Source organism: Myiozetetes cayanensis, unplaced genomic scaffold, assembly GCF_022539395.1.
Source record: "Myiozetetes cayanensis isolate MyiCay16 unplaced genomic scaffold, myiCay2020 scf24, whole genome shotgun sequence".
In the NCBI taxonomy this organism is placed as follows: Eukaryota; Metazoa; Chordata; class Aves; order Passeriformes; family Tyrannidae; genus Myiozetetes; species Myiozetetes cayanensis.
In genome coordinates, this window is record NW_026087456.1 from 20,766 (window position 1) to 42,375 (window position 21,610).

The 21,610-nt window shown below is 41.5% G+C and overlaps 1 protein-coding gene across 2 annotated transcripts in view; it reads left to right on the top strand.

Moving 5' to 3' along the window:
* The first annotated feature begins 807 nt into the window (after nucleotides 1–807).
* The window catches only part of TBC1D9 (TBC1 domain family member 9), a 53,027-nt gene continuing 32,224 nt past the window's right edge, over nucleotides 808–21,610 (top strand). The window contains exons 1-2 of one of the 2 annotated variants that reach the window (XM_050320433.1): nucleotides 808–1,031; nucleotides 15,553–15,663. In XM_050320433.1, the coding sequence (XP_050176390.1) occupies nucleotides 905–1,031; nucleotides 15,553–15,663 (238 nt within the window). In that variant the 5' untranslated portion in view covers nucleotides 808–904. The remainder of the gene's footprint in view (nucleotides 1,032–15,552; nucleotides 15,664–21,610) is intronic. The other variant, XM_050320434.1, reaches the window with a different exon arrangement.

Genomic DNA, 21,610 nt, shown 5'->3' on the forward strand with positions numbered 1-21,610 from the left:
ACTGGGCTACCTGTTCCAGTGCCTCACCACCCTCCTACTGAAGAATTTCTTCCTAGTATCTAATCTACACCTGCCCTCTGTCAGTTTGAAGCCACATGCTCTTGACAAACGTCCTTCTCCAGCTCTCTTGTAGCCCCTTCAGGTACTGGAAGGTGCTCAAAGGTCTCCCCGAGCCTTCTGTTCTGCAGGCTGAGACAGCTCTGGTGTTCTCACAGAAGGCTGGACGCAGCACTCCTGCTGGGGTCTCACCAGAGCGGAGGGCAGAATCCACTCCCTCGCCTTGCTGGCCGCGCTGCCGGTGATGCAGCCCAGGACAAAACTGGCTTCCTGGGCTGCGAGCGCGCCTTGCCGGCTCACGAGCAGCAGCTTTTCCTCCAGCGGAACCCGCGGGTCCTTCTCGGCGGGGCTGCTCTCGCCCCGCACCTCCCTCCCCGCGGTGTCCCTGCGGATCCGTGCCGTGCCACGGGAAGCACCGTGCCCGTGCCCGTGCCCGGGGCGCGCAGGTGCGGGAGCGGGGTGCGCGCTCCCCGCCCGGCGGGCGGAGCGAGCGGGGGCGCGCACGGCGCGGGAGCGCGGCGGTTCCCGCGGGCTTTTGTGCGGGAGAGGAGCGCGGAGCGGCGGCGGGGCTGGCGCTGATGTCACCGCTGCGGCGGGAGCTGCCGCCGCCCCGGGCCGCCGCAGCCGCCCCTCCGCGCCCGGCGGAGCGCGGGTAGGCGGCGGGGGCCATCGCGGGGCTATGCGGCTGCTGCTGCTTCCACCGCCGCCCCTCCGCCCGGTGCCCGCCGGTGCCCGCGGGGCTGCGCCGTCGGCCGCGCCGGCCGGGCATGGTGGCGCCTGATGCGGGCGGTGCGAGCGTGAGCCGCCCCCGCAGCCCGCCGGGCCCGCCTTTGTCCGCGCCGGGAGCATGTGGGTGAACCCCGAGGAGGTGCTGCTGGCGAACGCGCTGTGGGTGACGGAGCGGGCCAACCCCTACTTCATCCTGCAGAGGAGGAAGGGGCACGGCGGCGATGGCGGCGGCGGGGGACTGGCGGGTAAGGGCGGCGGCGGCGGGCAGGGGTCCGGGCGGGGCGGTGCCCGGGGTGCGGGGGGTCCCCCGGGGATGTGGGCGGCGCGCCCCGATCCTGTCGCCCTCCAGAGTGTCCGGGCTGGGGGCGCCCCGTCGATGCTTAGGTGCCTGGAATACGCCAAGATTCCCGTGAGGATTTACGCACTGGAGCTTTGTGGGATGACCCCCCCCGCCCCTCCGGTGTCCAATGGCTCCATACATCGGGCTGTGACTTGCCCAGATTCCGGGAGCGTTTTGTTGTTGAGCCTCTAACACGCCTTCTATAAAACGTTTTGTAGACCGTGTTGTAATTCATAAATTAGAAGAGATTTGCTTCGGCTTCTCCGTATTCTCCACGATGTCCTTGTGAAGTATGTTCCCTGAATGCTTTTGTTTCCGACTGCTGGCTACTGGAGAAGCTTTTGTAGATGTTTGGATCATAAGCATCTGAGTCTCAATGATACTGTGCATATCCATTTGTCAAGATCTTCCACCCTTCTCTAGGCAATGTGTATACACATTTGCATATGGGTGATACAGACCCCAGTGGTATTTCCATTGGTACATTTTTGTATATTGGAGATACAGAACCCAATGGTGTTTCCACTGGTACTTTTTGAATTGTTACAGAACAGTCAAACTCATTCTCTGAAAACCTGTGCTTTCTTCTTTACCCACTTCCATGACAACTCGTACTTCAGACTAGGCAAAGTAAACATGTGGACTACATCTGTATTTGATTCAAGGTCCTGTACATATTTGCCAGGAGATTAAGTGTTTCTTCAGCTTTTGAATGCTCTATGGACTTGTAAACAATTTATAATCTGAACTAAAGCATTGCTGTGAAGTGTGTTTTCGTGTAGACTGCCAAGGTCTTCAGTGTTGTGTGTTGATAACCCACCTCATTCTTGTGTGGGAAGAGACCAGCAGCCACTCCAGATTGACTGTAGATTTTTAATTATTTTTTAAAATCTTTTGAATTATGGACAGGGTTGTCAAATCAATAAAAACACATATTGTGCCTCAAAAGTTCACCCCTACTCTATTTACTGAGAAGTTCTTTTCAGGCTCTCCTTTCATGGATTACCCCCTGGCCTCTGAAGGTCTGACAAGGCATTCTTCTACCTTTCTGGCTTTGTTATCTTTGAATTAGAGATCGTTTTAGATACCCATCTATTTTCCAGTCATTCCTCAGTTGTTGAGGCAACATTTTGAGAATTTAGAGTTTTCTCTTCAACCTGTTTGCACAGTGCATATATACCTAAGTCTTCTTGCAGTTGTATATATAATAGTCTGATTGGTGATACCACTGTACAGGTGGAGAGATCACTTTTGAAGATTTTGTCCTTGAGTGGGAGTAGGAATCATAAATGTGCAGGTTTTTTTGTGAAAGCCAGATAAGCCAGCAGCATTTGGTAGAAGAAATAGTCCCATCTTTGTTTCTTGCATTTTCCCCCTCCCCTTTGGAATGTAAATATTTGTGCACTGTATCCATTATTTTAGTATGTGAATGGAGTTTGTGTAGTGAATACTGTTTATAAGGCAAAATTGTTAATATTTTGAAACCTGCTTTCCATGTAGCTTTTATTAGTTCCTATGCTTTGCCTAGAATTGCAGCAGCAGTGGCATTGAGGCAGTAGCAACAAGGCAACTTCCAGGGGATTTGTTTGTTTGCACAGAGAAGAGACAGAAAAAAGTTGTACTTTTTCCAGTATGTTGCCAAAACCATAACTAATCAATCCCCCATTATGAAGTTATTAGTGCTGTCAGCATTTAAAGGGGCTGTACGGGAACTTGTTAGACCACGTGCTATAAAACGTCAAGAATTTTTGACACAGTGGTCAATAGAAGGTGGGAGAGGAAGGAAGGGAGGATAAAAGAAGGAAAGAAAGAGAGAAAGAAGGGGATGTAGACTGCGCAGGCCAATCACAGATTGGAACTTAGGATAATTTGTTTTTCATGGAAATACTGGAATTTTACATTGGTTGTTCTAACAGCTGTGGTCTGCCCGTTGAGGGCCAAGGCAGGCCGAGAAAGCCAATGGATTGTTGCCAGTAGGAAAGACTGGCTAAAAGCAAGGTATTGAGGGACCTAGCTGGTTCTGAGGCTTCAGAATATATAAATCTGCCGAAAAAGTAAACAGGATATATAATTTGCAGCAATGATAGCATTTAGGATGACCCTGTGGAAGTTCTGTAGATGATAATGATACTGTTCTTGTGACAGAAGTGGAGGTTATCTGATCAAAAGTGAGGAAACAGGAGTGAAAAAAACCTTTTATGAATGGTGGGTTAGGTTTTTTTCCTCCCTAATTGTCCTTTCTGTAGTGATGTAATGCTGAAATTTGCTCAGAGATAATCTAAAAAGTTATCCACCCATGAATGTGGTATAAAATTTGGCCTGGTTGCTCTGTGGGAAACCAGCTTATACGTCCTTGAAACTACCTAGAAATACTGTATGCTGGAGTTTTCACTGTGGTGGGGATGGCCTGAATTCATATATGCAACAGAGGATGTAAATACAACTGTCCTTTATTTTTTATTTTTTGATCTAGCTTTTGCTGACTTGTACTCCTTCATTATTGACTCTTGAAGTCATTTGTCTTGAACTGTAGAATGACAATTGACTTTCAGATTGATGAGACTATGGGGTTGATGACATTACATGGCTTCATTGTGTAACTTTAGCAGGGGGCAGACAATGAGAAGCATTGATTTTTCTGGCAGAGCTCTCAAATCTAGATTTGCTGTGAAACTACCCCATCAGCAAACTGATCAGTGTTAAGTGTGATGCCCTTCTCTTCATCTGTGGTCACGTTAAGTTTCAAAGAACTTTAGGTGGGGCTGCTCTGTAATGCAGCTGAAGGAAGAAATAGAGTGCTTTCCTGTGAGTGAGTTGAGAATGAGGCGGGGAAGGCTGGGGACAGACCTCTTTGGAGGTGAATGGAATGCTGTGACTCTGAAAATGAGTCTGGAAGGCATGAAATGTCTACCAGGGTCTCTGTGTTATCAATCTGCCATCACTTAACTACCATCCTGTGGACAAATGTTACCATCGCCAAAGTCTGGAAGTCCTCATCTTTCAGGTCTTTTGACACATCTCAGTCTAAACCCAGCCTGGGGGGTGGTGAAACTAATTCCTGATGGCTTTGTGTTGGAGCAGAAGAACAGTACTGGTGTTATCTGTCCTGGATCTGCTCTGAGTGCTGCAACCCTTTGCAGGTAAAGGGAGTATCAGTTGCTTTGGGGGAAGGGGTAAAAAATCGGCCCTTTCTTCTCTGGTTCTCTCCTCTTGGCCTTGGTTTGTGTAACAGTTGAACAGAGAAACACTCTTATTTAAATATTTGTTTGGAAATTGGAGATGTTTTCTCCACTTATTTTAATATTGTATTGTAAGAAGTTAGAAGAATTAGGATGATCTTTGTTATGTGTTAAGGCAGTGCTGATTAGTGAGTCCATAGGGGTCATCTCTGCTAATAAAGTGTATTTGATCAATAGTTTATTAAGAGATACAGCATTTCTGCTAAAAGTCTTACTGAAGTAAGGTCTGTACTCATTTAAATTATTGTGTCTATGTCAGCACTGCTCACATCAATGTGACTTTTCTTTGTAAGCATGCCTTAACTGAAGGGTTGCTTGGGTTTTATTTTCCTTTTTAACAGAAGGAAAATAGGAAAGACTTGTGAATTGGATTTTAAATTGGATTTTCATAGCTGTTCTGCAAATTCACATTATCTTGCATCATTGCATTAATCTTCCGGGACAGGAGCAAAAAAGTATATTTTGCTGCTTTAAAAGTATTTGATGGTTGATGAACCTTCTCCTAAATTAAATTGTTTTGTGCATTGCACATAATGCCATGCCTATATTTTGCTTCTCTGTGACCTTTGCTCGAGAGCTTCATCTTCCCTTTGTTCACCAACAGGGAAAAAAGGATTTTCTTTCCTCTTATTAGTTTTGTCAAAGGTGTTGAATGTTTTTAACCTTCTCTCTATATATATTCTGCTTGCTTCCATGGGCAACCTGGTAGTTTGGCCTACATGAAATAATTCCTTTTCCAGAGGAATCTGATGTATTTATTTGCACAGCAGCCTGCAATCAGCTGAAGCAAAGGTGTTTGGAGAGAACATGAACCCAGATCTCTACCATCCTTTGGGCTCTGTGCCCTGTATGATAGTATTACTTTCATGGACGTAAGGATCTTGAACATGCCATAAAGTTTATAAACAACTAAAAGGCTCATGTTTTTAAGCGTATCTTGCATTCAGATGCGACAAATAGGTTTAAAAATGTATCTCACTGCTTTCTGCTACACTGGGATAATGTTTGCCAAACTCTTCTACTTGGAAACATTATTAAAAGGAGTTAGTGAGACTAATAGTGGATGGCAGAGCAATGTATTCACTTGGAGCTTACAGGAAGAGAGACTTGAGTGTGCGGTACAATTATCTTGTGTCTACTGTGCTCCTTTTGCATGTGTACATTTGTGGGTGAAATAGAGATGAATTCTAAGGAATTTTAAGTGTTACTGTAAGATCTCTTTGGATCCCAAGGCAAATAAATTGTTCTTAGCTTGCAAGAACTGTTTTTAGGAGTGAATTATTTTGCAGAGTGGGTATATTTATACTTAACAGCTGGGACAGTGCATGCGTGAGAGATGCAGTAGGAGTTTATAAGTTTATGAGATGTTGCCAAAGATGATTCAAATGTTTAAGCAGAAGAGAGCAGATGGAAATTTGCTGACTTCTGGTGATAAAAGAATCTGATGAAGTACTATCTTTCTCCCCAGATATTTTTGCAAAAGGAATTATTGTTTAATTTCCACGCTGGAAGGGCAGAAAGGAGAGGTTCTGAACTTGGCTGGCTTATGTGATCCTTCAGTGTCAGATCTAATACAATTTTTAATACTGTGACAGTGTTCTAACTTGAAAGACTTTTCTGCAGCCTTGCTGGACAACACAATTAGTAAATCAAATTTGGAGATAAGATTCTGTCTTGCTCTCTCAGCCTGTCAATTCAGAGGGCTGAGGACGAGGTTGCTTGAAAACCTGGTTTTATGCTTAAGGTTTAGAAAATCTTTTGACCAGTGTATCATCTGCCTGAACAAAGGATGGTACATGCTTTAACAACCTTGGCACTCTCTGCCCTTGTTGACTCAAGCAGTTAAGATTGTGCATGTCAAACTTGATACACTTGAATAGAAAGCGTGTGCTTTTTCCAATACTTCAAATGTAGCATTTATCAAAATGGATGCCATTAGCATAACGAATAGGGGTGGCCAGCCTGTCTACCAGCTTTTCATGTTTATTTCAGCTCATGGAGTGGAAACCAGTCTCTTTTGCTCCACTCTGTCATTTGGCAGTACCCCAAATCTGCTCTGATGCTTCTGAGCTTTTCCTTGGGATCTGCTGCGGGTGTGTTTTGCTTTTTCATAGTAGTGGATTTCCATTTCAAGAGAACATGCAGATGTCTAGGGTTGAACTGCTGTTTGATTCACCAGTCTTTCTGTTGAATTCCCAGATGCTTTCCCAGTTCCTCAGTTGGAAGGTGTGTCACTTCCTACTTAAAGTTTCTCTTGATCTCCAGTTCTTGCAGCAGGGCATTGTTTGCACAGATACAGGGCTGGAGATGTTGCTTGGTGTAGCTTTGCTTTCTCTGCTGTAATGCTTCTTGGTCAAAGACTTTTCTTGAATGATACTTCACCTTTTACACTGTGAGTAGTTTCCATATTTCCATCACTCCACTGTCCAGTTATGCATCCTTGTAAGAATATATCATATTTCACAGAGATTTGGGCCCTCAATAGTTTCAATTCTGCAGTTTCAATTTCTGCAGAATTAAAAATGGTTCCACAAAGTATGCCAGTATATACTCAAATGCTTTTGGAGCTTAATAAAAACACGTGTATTGTCATACAATATTTCTTCTTGTAAATATTTGGCATAGGCAGAATCCACTCGGTTTTCTTCCCCAGGATTTGTGACCTCTACTTGTTTTTATCCATCATAGTATCACACTACATATAGCTTTTCCTGTAATAGATGGGAGTTGTCCCTGCCACTGATGCTATTGAAGTATGATGATACAAAATGTATAAAGAGCTGTTAAGCATTTGGCTGAAATCTTGCTTTTCTTTCCCTCTTTGATCACTAATCATCCTTCTGTTGTCTGATCAGTGTTGATATTCAGAAATTTCATTCACATTTTTGCCTTTAAATCTGGTACTTAGGTAGGCTTAGGTTCTGGAGGACTTCTTGAAAACCTTTCCATTTGTTTTCTTTTCAGAAGAATGATTGTAAGTATTTTCTAGGCCTGATTTCTGATTTTTTTTTTTCTTGAAGTTTCCAAGTAGGGGTGTATGAATTTGTTCTACAGCAGTAGTTTTAGTGTCACCTAGTAATTTTAAATTTTTTTTTATTGTTCTTCTTTCCTCACAGTCCTGTCTTATGCTTTCCCTCTGCCTTTTACAATATTTTGTTAGTCAAAATTACTGAAATTTTTTGTTCAGCATCATTCATTTCCCGGTAAAATACCTCCTCTCATACCTTATTGAAATCTCACCTATATGCAGGTATTCAATCAGAACAGTTAGAAATTAAAATTATCTTTTTCTGAAACTCTTGCTTCTCTTCAGGTTTAGCTTGTATTTGACCATGCTGTGCTTCAGAACTGTTCCTTCTTAGTTAAAGCTGAGTTTACTGTACACACTTCAGTTCTCAATTTAAACCATCGATTTCATATGACTAGATTTAATTTACAGTAATTTTTCTTGGGTTAGCAGTGCTGATGTTTGTTTGGGTTTTTTTCTGTTTTGTAGGGGACTTTTTGTTTGGTGGTTCTTCTTGGGAGTTTTTATGTTTGGGGGGGTTTGTTTGTTTTTATTTGGTGGTGTTTTGTTTTTGTTTCTGTTTCCCTATAGGGCTCATTCTTACTTGATTTGTTCATTAGTCTTACATAGTTTCTCTGAACGGTATATTGGTGCAGATGTACTTGATTTAAATTCTGCTCTTAGATGAAATCTGTTTAATTTGCTTATGCTACTCTGAGAGAATGAGATACTTAAAATAATTAGTTTTGAGTGAAATTCAGTGACTTCACTGCTGCTTTGGTCAGTGACACATGACATTGCTTTTCCTAAAAAAAATTTTTTTTTAAACAAATTTATGAATAATTGTTTATATCAAACCAAAAGTAGTATAAAATTTATCTTCTTCAGGACTGTGAGGTTATTTGTTTGAGGTTTTGTCCAAATACCAGTTTTACTCTGTGTTGTAAGCCATGGCATACCTGTAACTGTCCAGCATGTCCTGTCAGTGCTCATCTGTCTGTATTTTCCTAAGTCTAGTAGGTTTTGTTTCAGTTCAAGTCTGGTGGGTTTGTTTGTGGGAACTTACTATTTGGATGTATTATTGTGTGAGTTCTTTGCCTGGACTTTTCATCATCTACAAAACTGAGCCTCAGTGGAAATTTTTTTTATTTTTTTATTTTTTTAAATTATTTTACTTTGTGTGTATTTATCAGTATGTAATGATAGATACAGAATGTAATGCACATTCTGGTTTCTTCTCTGTTGCAGAGAAAGCCAGCAAAGGTTTATAAATCTGAAATACTTTAACTATTGTTTAGTAGGTAACACTGGCAAATGTGGTTACACTTACACTGCTTAGGGCCCTTCAGCTTAGCAGAAGAAGTTACCAAAAATTCTGAAAGCTGGAAGTGTAAGCCCAATCAGATTTAGGTTTGAGTTAAGATACAGATTTTTTACAGGGATGGTCACAAGTTGTTGGGACACCTTGACAACTATTGTGGTAGTCATTCAATTGCTGATCACTTTAACATATTTGGAAGTTAATCTAATTCAATTACAATTGCTAAACTTGTAGGTTGGATGAAAGCTTTAATGTTTGTTACTGCTTTATCCCTCAGTAGTCAAGCCAGATCATCAAGATCATCACACTGACCCTTCCTGAGCTTCTTTTTTTTTTTGAAAGATTGGTGGTTAGGTTTTCTATCTTCCCTCATTTGTGTCCATCAGTCTGAAGACAGAAAATGCAACTACTGTCTTTGCTACTTTTCTGGCTGAACTGTCAGTAGAGGGACAGTTCATCCCCAAAGTCCATGGCACTGAACATGTTTGAAAAGTTGTGTGTAAAGGAAATGGTGAGAGGAACAAAGGCAGACACTGGAGAAAACATAACAAATCTTAGTTTCAACACCTTATGTTCAGAGGAAAAATTTCTTTTTCTTGATACCACGTTACATGCCCATGTAAGCAAATGCTGTATAACCCACATGGGAAGACAGTTATGAAATAAATCTTTGGAGTTTATTTTACCTTTGTTTATGTGAATGAACACCTGTTAAAAAATCCCTAACCTGTATAACCCTTCATAAAGTTTTAAGAGCGGTGTTCACGGTGAAGAGGTTATATTCCTACTTTTGTGGGTATTATTACTGGTATTGAAAGTTTAACACTGTAATTATTTTTGAGTGATGTATAATATTTACTATTCATATAGGCTTTCCCATGAAATCAAACCAAACAGAATTGACCCTCCCTGTTAAAAGGATTTGTCCACAGTATTATCCATGGAGTTCAGACTGTTGCTCTAGGTTGAGTTTTGACAGACAAGTAATTGGATGATCTCATCCTGTAATAACAAATGAGAGGTAATCACATGAGCTGCCTTGAGAAAGAATGGAAGAGTAATGGTTCATTACACTTACTAGGAAAAACAATAGCTTATACTGTATGTTTTAGCTATGTATTCTTATGAACTATTGTTTTTATAATCCAGGAAGTAATACTTAAACTTTAGGAGGAGTTTATTTATTGTCCATTAAATCGATATAAAACTGAATGGTCGTGGTACAAATATGACTTAAATCAACCCTATTGATTGAGGCTTTCTTGGAAATCATCTGACATCTACGGTCTAAATAGGTCCCTTGGGTGTTCCAGGTTTATGACCAGAGCTCATTATGTGTCCATCACTTCAGTGGAAAGAGGAGACGTCATCATCAGCATACTTTAAATACTGAGAACCTTTTAAGCAGTGTGCTTCTGATTCAGTGTTGGAATGTCACGATGCCTGTTTTGAAAAGTTCTTACTAATGGTACATGTGACGTTGCAAGTTCTGGTAGTCGCAGTGTTGAGCTCCTACACAAATAGGCTGCTGGCATGCACAGGACTCTTTGACTGATAGCTCATGAGCATGACTCCAGGAATCTGTCTGACCTGTACTATATCTCACCTCTTTTGGAGGATATAGTTTTGTGTTTGCTCTGCATGCTAAAAACACGTATGCTCTTTGTTCAGGCATTTTTTTAGATAGAAATCTCCTATCAGAAGGTGTCCTGAGAGCCTGTCAGGCTGTAGATTGTATTCATGTAGATGTGGAAGAAGGATATGGCAGGGCAGGGCTCTGCTCCTGGCAGCCAGGTGAATAACACATTTGTAATCTGGCCAACTGGGGGAAAGGAGGGTGTTCCTGCATGGCAACGTTGCACAAAAACAGTGATACCAACTGCAGAGTGACCTCGTTCCAGCTCTGGGCAAGGTGTGATACAAGTTGCCCCCGAGTCACTGAAGAGTGGATGCATCACAGATCACTGGGGTGTGCTGAAAGCACCTGTGCTCTAAGGTTAAAGCTGAGTTGGAAACATCACTGTCTGATACCATCCCAAACTTTTTCATGGTGCTTGCTGTGCAACAAAGCCGTGGCTGCTGGTAACTCCTAAGCTTTGAAGTGTCATTATTTATTGTAATTCATTGGCTTCAGTGTTTTAATAAGGTGTGCTAGAGGTAGGTCTAGCACACGTGTGTGACCTGTGCCAGGTCCTCACTGTTGAATATGTAATCCAATTTACTCTGAGAACCCGGTGTATTTTAGCAGGTAAAACGCCAAAGCCTCACAGATATAATTGTAACATTGCTGTTAGAGGGACTGTAGAAAGGTGATAAAGACTCTTTAGTCTTTGTCTGTGTTTTATTTAAATTAAAGTGTGACTTACTGTGAAAGAGGATTGCTGTTGTCATAAGAAAATCCATCAATAATAAAAGAGATTATTCATGTGTACAGTGCATAAACTCCCTTTTCCTTTAAAAACACGAGTAATCAATGTTTTACAAAGCAACTTCCTTGTGAAAGATAAAAGAATAATCACTAGTTCTACTTTAAAAGAAAGAAAGTAAAGAGGAAGAAATATTCCTGCAGTGAAGATCTGTGCCATGGATATGCACTCACAGACATTGTGACTTATTACAGGTATTTGAGTCCCCATACTCTTAAAGTATGTGTGCTTTCAGTGGTAACTTGCAGTGTACCAGGTTGATTCTACAGCAGATCATCCCTTGATTTCATTACTGTTTGTGGGCAGTTTGTAATCAGTCTGGACTGTAAGTCATGTGGAATGCTGGTCTCCCAAGAGCAGGGAGTGCGGTGATGCTTGGAAAAATCTGAACTGGCTGAAGCAATTGGCTTAGTTTTCGAACCAAAATGACCTACCTTTCTGGAAAATATTCTTTGGTGAGATAGAAATAATTTGACTTAAAAGGAGTCTGTGTTGTGCAGGAGGTCAGGCTTCATGTGATCATAATCCCTTCTAGAAAAAAAACAGGTTGAAAATCATTTGCTAGGACAAGGATACAAGTAGCGTACATCATAATTTGATGTGTGAATACAGACTGCTAGTCTGTACACTTTCTGCAGTGGTTACAGGCTCCCCCTCCAGTTTATGGCTAAATGTGAGCCACCACTGAATGTGGTCAGATAAGTAAAATGTAGTGTGATATCTTCCTTCAGCACAAATTGCATCAGGTAACTGAACCCCTTTCCAGTAATTCCCTCTAGTGCATTGGTTGTCCTTCCAGTAACATGATGCAAGAGCAATTGCCCAGGCCCCCAGCCAGTTGTGGCTTTGTATTCCCTGGTTCCAGGTATTGCATATCACTGGTTTTCCTCTGGTAATGTCTATGTTTTACAGAAAAGAAAGAGAATACTGAGAAATTTTCTGTACCTTTGCTTTAGAATTCAAGGTTGTGAAAGAGGAAGCAGACTATACAAAAAAAAGTTGTACCAAACAAAATGAAGGCTTCATCCCTCCCTTTTCCCTATATTGGTATGGTTGCTCTAGAAATTTGGCAAGTGTGTCTGATGGGACTGTTCCTCGATATAGGGTTGCTTGTGCTTTAGTGCCTTCAGGGTCGGGGCTGCCACAAGTTAGACAAATGTTAACCCTACAAATTATACCGTGTGCTTTAAACCTTTGCTCATGAAAACATCACACTTCAACAAGGGCTTGCAGATCTAGTATTCTTACATTGAGAATTTCTTCCCTTATTTCAGTATGTAGTCAGGAACCTGATGAAATAATGGGAAAAAATTTGCAATCAGTATAGTCATGTGATTTGATGCCTGGGTAATTTACTGGCTCTTGCCCAAGGGTCTGTCTAATCTAAGGAATATGATTCCTTGTTTCTGTTCTGTTTCTATAGAAACTTTCAGTTACTTAATCACATCTGAAAAGGTACTTGCTCTATGAAGAATTAATGAACAGTATTAAAATGCTGTTAATGGTCTTGGTTTTTTTTTTTAAATTTTCATTTCTACTTCATGTTGAAAGTCCCCAAAGAGATCATCAGCATGAAATGCTGTGACTTCATTCTGGCTGCATCACATGTCTGCATTGCAAAAAAACCCCAACCAAACAACAAATATCCAAAAACCAAAAAGACAATGCCGACTTAACAATGCAAAACAGAACAGTTCCTGAAGGAGGGCAGACAGGTGTAGCTGCATGACTGCACAAGGAAATATTAACCAGTTTTAATGTTATAAAACCACATAATTTTTAAAAAATATGGCATGTATTATCTATGAAAATAGTTATTTCATGATAGAAGTAAGATTTTCCTGATAAACTCTCTGTAACAATTATCTTGGTAAGCTAAATTTTGAATTTCCATGGGATCTTCTGGAATTCTGTGAATTTCCTTCCTTTAACCTCACTACACGGTTATTTCCATGTCCTGTTGCCACTGCTGAAAAGCCCCAGGGTAACACCTACTTACTGCACCATTGGAAAGTATTGTTTTCTTTTCCTTTCCTACCTCCCATCTATTGTTTCAGTGCTGGCTTGTCTCTTTTGTTAGTGTTTTTTGGGGTTTTTTATAGTGCTTTCCACGTTTCTTGGGTACATGCTCTATCTTACAATGTTTGGTGGCACAGGGGGCTGTTCCTCTCCTGTCTCCCATATCCAGGGGAGAAGGAGTTAGGATGGGAAACTCTTCTGAACTTGACGTTTCTGCACCAAGTCAGTAGGTTTGTTCTGACTCCCTGACCTTACCTGCATATCCCAGTTTTCACAGCTGCAGTCCCTCCTAGAACTAGGGGCAGAATTTGTTGCCAGGACCACCCACACGCCAACAAATTTGGAAATACAGCAGGAGGAGAGAAACAAGCATGTTTTTAAAGAATGCAGGGAATTAACAGCGTTTCTGTAAGCTCAGAGAAGATTGCATTTGGCCAGCATACAACTTTATTTAGATATTACATCATGCCTAGTGCATATTTAGTACTGTCAGTAGTCATGTGAAGCTGAAAAGCATAAAGAATCTTTTGCTTAATTCTGCTGTGTTTGCAGCAAACCCAGATGATGAAGGCAGTGTAGTGTCTGTCTGGCTTGGTCTGCACTCCAGCTGAGCAGTACTCTTGAGCTCATTGGCAGCTTTAGGTGTCTGAGGATCTTTGCCCTCAGTTGAAGCAGTCATGTTCGTTCTGGACCGGGACCATACTGGGTTTGTGAAGCTCAGATGGAGAGTATATTTAACTGGAGAAAAAAATAATTTAAAGTAACATTAACATTATAACCTACTTAATTCTCCTGAGTTTGGAGGGAATCAGGGTGTATCTAGCAGGACTGGGGGAGGATTGTTCAGAGGCAGCTTCTCAGTGTATACCAGTAATCAAAATGCTTGAGAGATGAGGGATTAAGATGGCAATAGGAGCGGCTAAAGCTAGTTAGACTAATGAATTTTGGGATATTTTACATTAATAGTTTTGTTCCTATCTTATAATCAGCAGATAGGTTTGTAACACAACTTACTAATGTCCTCATGTTGTGTCCAGACTGGTTTCTCGTGTATTTTAGAACTCTTGTATTAAAAAGTGGTGGATATTAATGCACTGGGCAGAAAGAGGTTACAACTGGTCTGACCTGTGAAGATCTGTATAAAACAAAATACAAATAGAAAACATAAAATGGGGAAATACAAAATCACTGATAAGCAGGGTATTTCTAAGTATCAGTTTCAGTTCAGATTTAAGGGATCTACTGAGATGGAAAACAGGTAGTGCTTTTTTCTCTTTGTGATGCATAATGCAAATCTGAAAGAAGAACAGCAAGGGAAAGAGTCTTCTGAACCAGTTGTGACAGAGGAGAATGAGGAACTAATAAAACTAATGACAGTAAAAAGTGAAAATAACCACTGGAAAGGAGAAGAAACTTTACCAGGGGTGTTTTAAAATGTTTATTTCAGCTGTTTACAAAAAAAACCCTAATAAGTATTTGCAGAAAAAAAATCTTCAGAACTTCATCCATTTGTTTTTAGTGTGTTTGAAATTTTTTTCAAACAATTGAAACAATTTGCTGGGAACTTCAGCATGAGAATTTAAATCTGACATCTCTGCAGGGGAGATGAAAAGTTCTTTTGGAGGTGAAAAGGGGGAAACCTTTTATTTCTTTCAAAAATAAATCTGTCTTTCTTGTGGGAGAGAGTTTTGGGGGGTTAGAGTTCTGTGTGTCGTTTATTATAAAAATAGGATCAAGACTTTGTGGAAATATAGTGAGGAATTATTGGTAGCTTTTGGTATGCAACTGTTGATGGCCCCCTCGGTAGCAAAGAATTTTCAAAGCTACTTCTGGAAAACAGTATGGCTTTGTCTTTCCCTAGTATCCTTTCATCTGAGAAACAGCTTGACTCTAAGGTATTTTGATCCTTTCTACCCTGAAGAATCAGACGGTTAAGTAGCAAGATTATTTTTGCTGGAAGTCTTAGCTTTTTCCTAGCTGACATTCCAGTTTTGAACCTTTCAGGGTGTAATCGTCTGGGTTTTTTCTGTTGGTGTTGGAGGAGAGGGTTGTAGTTGGTGGTTTGTGTTTTTTTTTCCCCAGGGTTCCAACAGTATATGAAACACAGGAAAGAACTAAATAAATTTTGGACATGATTTCATAACACAACTACCTTCTGCTTTGTTTCAATTTGTTTGTCTTCGTGCTAGAATTGAGGTACATTTAAGAGTTGAAGTCCTGTTGAAATGGAAGATTTTTCCTTCTTGGGTCACTTTTCCTCTTTACAACGTGAGACAACAAGCAAGGCGATGAATATATAGGTCTGCATTTTGCCATGATGGGTGAAATGAAATGGGGAGGGGCTGCAGAGGCCCCTCCTGGGGAATTTTGCATGATCCATGACTGTTTATTCATCATAATTTCCTGTTCCATAGGTCTCCTTGTGGGTACTCTTGATGTTGTGTTGGACTCCAGTGCCAGAGTGGCACCATATCGAATCCTCTACCAAGCTCCAGACTCCCTGGTCTATTGGACTATTGCCTGTGGTAAGGACAAATACACTGACGTGTGGATTTTTATTCTTCCTGGATACTGTGTCACATAACTTAGAGAGCAGCCTTCCTGCTGAGCACAGTCGTTTCAGGACAAATAAATGGGTCAGGATGAAAACCTGCTGTAGTGGTAAAACTGAGAAGCTCACGAGTTTCTGATAGTCAGACTTGAATGCCAGAGTGTGTGTGTGTGTTATGCACAGTGACTGAGTGAAACTAGGAATAGCCATGAAGCAGGGACAGAAGCCTCTGTTATTTCCCACTCTTCATCTCCCAAGGGTGTACCCTGACAAGCAATATTGTATCCATTCCTTGTTCTTGCATGCTCTTCTCCATGCCCATGGCTCACTCCTGCAGCGCTTCTGAAGTGCAGCATTCCTGGGGGCTGGGGTATCTCTAGAGAGGATGGTGGGAGGAGTACCTGAGTTATAGGCTCCAAATTACCGAGACAGGGCACCTGTCCTCCCTTGCAGTGGTAACCAGGAAAAATATGCAGCCCCAGTGCTCACCTGCATACCTACACGCTGATAGCACTTCCTGGGTGTGAACTCAGTCTCCTCCAGGATAATACCATCTAGATCCCAGGGATGCCTACCTCATGGATGTTTATTTCAGGCAGTGTGTGGTCCTTCTAAATATGATGTACTTAGAAATCCAGCAAGATGATAGCTAGGTTAGAGTTAAATACAGAAGTGTATGTTTTGGTCATTAATGCTCCAACTTGCATAGATCTAACAGTAAGACTGCTCCTTCTGTCATTAATAGTGGAAACAATTGAGTTTTGAAAAACAATTGAGTTATGAAAACAATTGAGTTAATAAAAACAATTTTCATACATTAAATAGGATTTTTGAATGCATCAGATCCTGTGCTAAATGCTTCTTTCTGTGGTCAGGTACCAACTGTTAGTAGCATTAAAGAGAATGTAGTTGGTCTCGTGTTTTGTTTGCTGGTTTTGTGTCCTGAGTTGAATGCAGAAGATGAAGGTCTCTTGGCTTTGATTGGCTAAGCCTGTAAGGTCAGATCCTCAGTTTGATAGTTTCAGGCTTAACAAATGGTAACTTTTCGATGCAACACCTCCAACTCAAGAGTCTCAGCAGCTGTTTTAGGCAACAGCTAAAATTCAGTTTCATTTGAAAGAAAATTGAGGAAAAAGGGTCAGATGAGGAGTGCACACATGCCTGTCATCTCTTCAATGGCCTGGTAACCTCCAGCACCCTCAACACTGCCTGACTTTCAGAAATACTAGTTAATGAAGCTCTAGGACTCTTCTGGCCTAACAGTTCTGTCTCATCAGTGCACATTCTCTCAACAAAAATTTTGGCATTTAGATAATTTGGATGACTTCTCCTCCGGAAAAATCCCCTCTTGGGAAGGGAAGAGGAAGAGGAATGGATGAAGGTTTGCTATAGATGTAACAATGTTAGCAGTTCAGAGCAGGCTCTGTTCTTAGAAGCCTATGATTTGTGTGTCTGACAAAGGTGATATTGAACCTGTGTCACATTCTAGATCCAATAGCAAATTTTTTAATGTCTCGTATTAGCACAAGTATTTCTTGTTATTTTTGATAGTATCAGACCTAAAAGAAGGCATCAATTTAAACAACCTTTCCCCCCCCCTACATCTGTTAGTACTAACTCCATGAGGATTTTAAAATTCATATGACATAATTTATCTTTTGTGACAGCTAATAGTAAACCCAGATATTAATGAGACTGTCAATAATATGAAGGTTTTTTCCAAGTCTTCATTTAACTGCTTGCTTTGTACTGTCATCTACTCTGCTGTGACCATAAAAAATGCATGTTAGCTTTGCATGGATCTCAGTCATGAGAAAGAAGTTTAAAAGTACTTGCCTATATGTTTATTTACACTATTGGTGCACAAGTAGAGGTAGTGGCACGTACAATCCCTTTTTCCCTTCATCCAGGTGTCAATGTGCAGCGATTAGTAACCACCTCCTTCCCATAAACTTGAAAGGGAGTAACTGAGGACACAAGCTTTCTTGCTGTTTGCAGATTCATTTCCAAAGAAAATAACTTTGGAAATAGGCCATATGACTTTTCTTTAAGTACATATTTGCAGGTTGTTTTGCATGGTGCCTATAGGCAATGACTATAATTTTATACCTACAGTGTGTGTCCTCAGATAACCAGGGGCATAAAGTGGAAGGCAGATGAGTTAAGGCCCTAGAATAAATGAATGTACCGTTCATGTAGAAATTTATGGTGTTGATGAACTGTGAGAGTTTTTTTTTCTCTTCTGTGACCAATATTGTTGATTTTATGCAAAAATATGGTGCTGTGTTTACATTTAAGCTACTATTAATAAACATGCTCTTCAGCTATGAGTCTTAGCCCTAATTGAAATTGGTAATGTAGTTAATGTATGTATCTGTGATTTTGTTTAGTGGAGTGTTTCTTGAATTTTTAGTCTCCTAATATCTGGGTGATAGCTTAGTTATTTTTGTTAAATTACAAGACAGCACCAGCTTAGTCTTGTCACCTGAGGGGAATAGTGTGGGTTTAACAGGGAGGTAAAATTTTACAGAAAGCAAACAATTTATCTACATAACCTTGAAGCTGAGCAGCCCAGGGTTCCCTAAGGCTCTGCACTGTGGTTATTTTATGAATTTGCAACTAAAGCAATTCCGTCTGAACTGATCAAGGGTTGTTAAAAATATATGGGTTACTAAGGAGTTTGGCTGCATTTAGCTATGCAACTCGGATTTGTCCTGCATTGTCCTTCCATGTTCCCTAAGGGAAGTGCTGGTTATTTGGTACTTGTAAGCTCTTACTTTTACAGAAATGTGTCATATTCTTCATTGCCATTCGGTTGAGGGAAGGGATTGTCCCACTCTGCTCTGCTACTGGGGCGGCCTCACCTTGAATATTGTGGGAGTTTTGGGCACCACAATGTAAGAAAGATATTAAGCTGTTAAAGAGTGTCCAAATGAGGGAATGAAGATGGTGAAGGGCCTTGAGGGGGAGCCGTATGAGGAGTGACTGAGGTCACCTGGTCTGTTCATCCTGGAGGAGACCTCACTGCAGTTACAACTTCCTCGTGAGGGGAAGGGGAAAGAGGAGAGGCAGGCACTGATCTCTTCTCTGTGGTGACCAGTGACAGGACCCGAGGGAATGGGCTGAAGTTGTGTCAGGGCAGCTTTAGGTTGGATATTAGAAAAAGGTTCTTCCCCCAGAGGGTGTTTGGGCACTGGAACAGGCTCTCCAGGGAAGTGGTCACAGCTCCAAGCCTGACAGAGTTCAAGAAGCGTTTGGACGATGCTCTCAGGCACATGGTGTGAATCTTGGAAATGGTTGTGTGCAGTGCCAGGAACTGGACTCAGTAATCCTTGTGGGTCCCTTCCAGCTCAGCATATTCTGTTGATTCTGTCTTCAGTAAAGAAATAATCTCCATCTTCAGCAAGTAGATGTACAGACTGACTCAAAGAAATGTATTTGTTTCCTTGTTTGTTCATGCTGCATGACATTTGGGCTTGCTTGGTACAAAACTATTCAGAGGGTGAAAAGTAATCCAGCGGCGTTTGTTTGCTCTGAAATGGTTATTGACGTTATGTTTACATACAAGATTTATTTATAATTAATTTTGGATGTTAATTTCTTGGGTATTAACTCTACTGATCTAGGCTGTATGAGAATGGTAGCTCGTAGATCTTAGGCTTTATAGCTCTGGAGAAGAGGCTTCTTAGTAGTCCTTTCTCCAGTGCAGTGTTGTGTTAGAGGTGTCATGGCTTAGACTTCTGTCTACTGAATTATACTGGTAAGATGTTATTGGTAATTTTGCAAGATCAATTTTAAGCATATTAATGGTCTAGAAATCCAAAATGTTGCACATGATCAGCCTTTCATATTGTAATAGCTCTTCTGTTTCCACGTCAGTGTCCCTCCCCTATCTGATAGTGCTCAATTTAAAGGGAAAATGGTGGTGGAATTTGTAAACTCTGGTTGGAAATGAACTTTTTTAGGTCCTTCTCCAGCTATAAAATCAGTCATTTTTACAATGGCTTTGTGTGTTTTTCAGGTATAGAACTGCTGTGGGGTTTTTGTGGTAATGGTATTTGTATGCATTTTCGTAGAAGTTACACATGTGAAAACAAAAATGAGGTACTGATTACTTTAAAGCACCAGCCTTAAATTTTTATTACATGCCTTGGACAAGGTTTTTAGAAAAGCCTATGTGTTTCATTTAACAAGTTTTATTTAGAGTGCTGTTGAGTTTACCTGCTGTAACTATTTTCTCCTCCCTCGCTGTGCAAATTGAGGTTTTGCCAGACCATTCCTGAACCTGCAGTTACTGGCAATAACAGCTTTAGGCTCCCTGAAGTGTTTCAGGTTCTCTTGCAGGGCATTTTGTTAATGGCAGCAAGTTCAGGTTGATAACAAGCATTTCAGGGAAGTATATCTTCTTGGAAGAGAAAACTGGACATGATAGCCTCATCAGCTGTCTCAAGTTATGCCATTCCTATTTCTTAGTCACCAGCTGAAACAAAACTGAGATTATACTTCTGAGTATGTTTGAAAGCATGTTTATATGACTTATACATTTTCTTCTCAGAACTTAACTTGGTCACTCTTCCTCCGTACCTACACCTCCTACCTTAGACAAACCAACCTATATGTTGGAAACCTAACCCGGACACTGAGAGACACTCCCATGTTGTTCATGCTGTTACTGCACCTCCCCTGCCAGGCAACTGCCCCTTCTCATCTTCTCTGCACTTGGGGATATTAATCAAGTTTATTACTGACAAAATCAGAGCAGGATAAAGAGAAGTAAAACAAATCTTAAAACCACTTTCCCTCCACCCCTCCCTCCTTCCCAGCTCTACCTCCTCCCCACAGCGGCACAGGGAGACAGGAGCGGGTGGGTTACGGTCAGTTCATCACAAGGTGCTTCTGCCGCTGCTCAGAGAGAGGAGTCCTTCCCCTCCTCCAGAGTTGGGTCCCTCCCATGGGAGAGAGTGCTCCATGAACTTCTCCCACGTGAGTCCCTCCCACAGGCAACAGTTCTCCACAAACTGCTGCAACATGCGTCACTCTTCCATGAGATGCAGTCCCTCAAGAACAGCCTGCTCCAGCATGGGTCCCCCACAGGGCCACAAGTCCCACCAGGAAATCTGCTCCAGTGTGGGCTCCTCTCTCCATGGGTCAGCAGGTCCTTGCCAGCAGCCCACTCCATCATGAGCCTCCCACAGGGTCACAGCCTCCTCTCAGACATCCACCTGCTCCGGTGTGGGGTCATCCACAGGCTGCAGGTGGATCTCTGCATCCCAGTGGTCTTCTGCCAGCTGCAGGGGCACAGCTGCCTCACCACGGGCTGCACCACAGGATGCAGGGGAACCTCAGCTCTGGCATCTGAAGCACCTCCTCCCCTTTCTTCTCCACTGGTCTTGGTGTCTGCAGAGTTTAATACGCTAAGATAGGCAAAAACTTGCCAGTAGTGGAGAGAAAATAACCTGTAGTTTAAAACGCTGCAGCAAAAGCGTTTTTTAAGCCTGAGTGAACAAAACAAAGAGAAAGATCTAGCCTGTGATGATGAACTGATGAGAACTGGGGTGTAGGTTTTGGGCTGATTTCATGATCTTCTGAGACTTGGGAGAGTAAATAGTAATACAGTGGGGACAAAAAGCGGTGGTAAAAATCAGATGGATTGTCGAGAATCCATCTCAGTTCTCAGGTTGAGAATAGTCAACCAAAGCAGGTCCATAAGAAGTGATGAAAAATAATTGATGAACCACAAACCTAAAATAGACAGCTTTAATAAATAGTTCATCATGATATCCTGTCTGCACTGCTTGTCACTGATCTTCAAGAGATAAGCAGTTTGTCTGATGACAGTCTAGTTTTTTATATATAGCTCATGCATTTCATCATTGATTTTTACAACAGTGTAAAACCCAAGAAGAAATAAAATGGTCTTC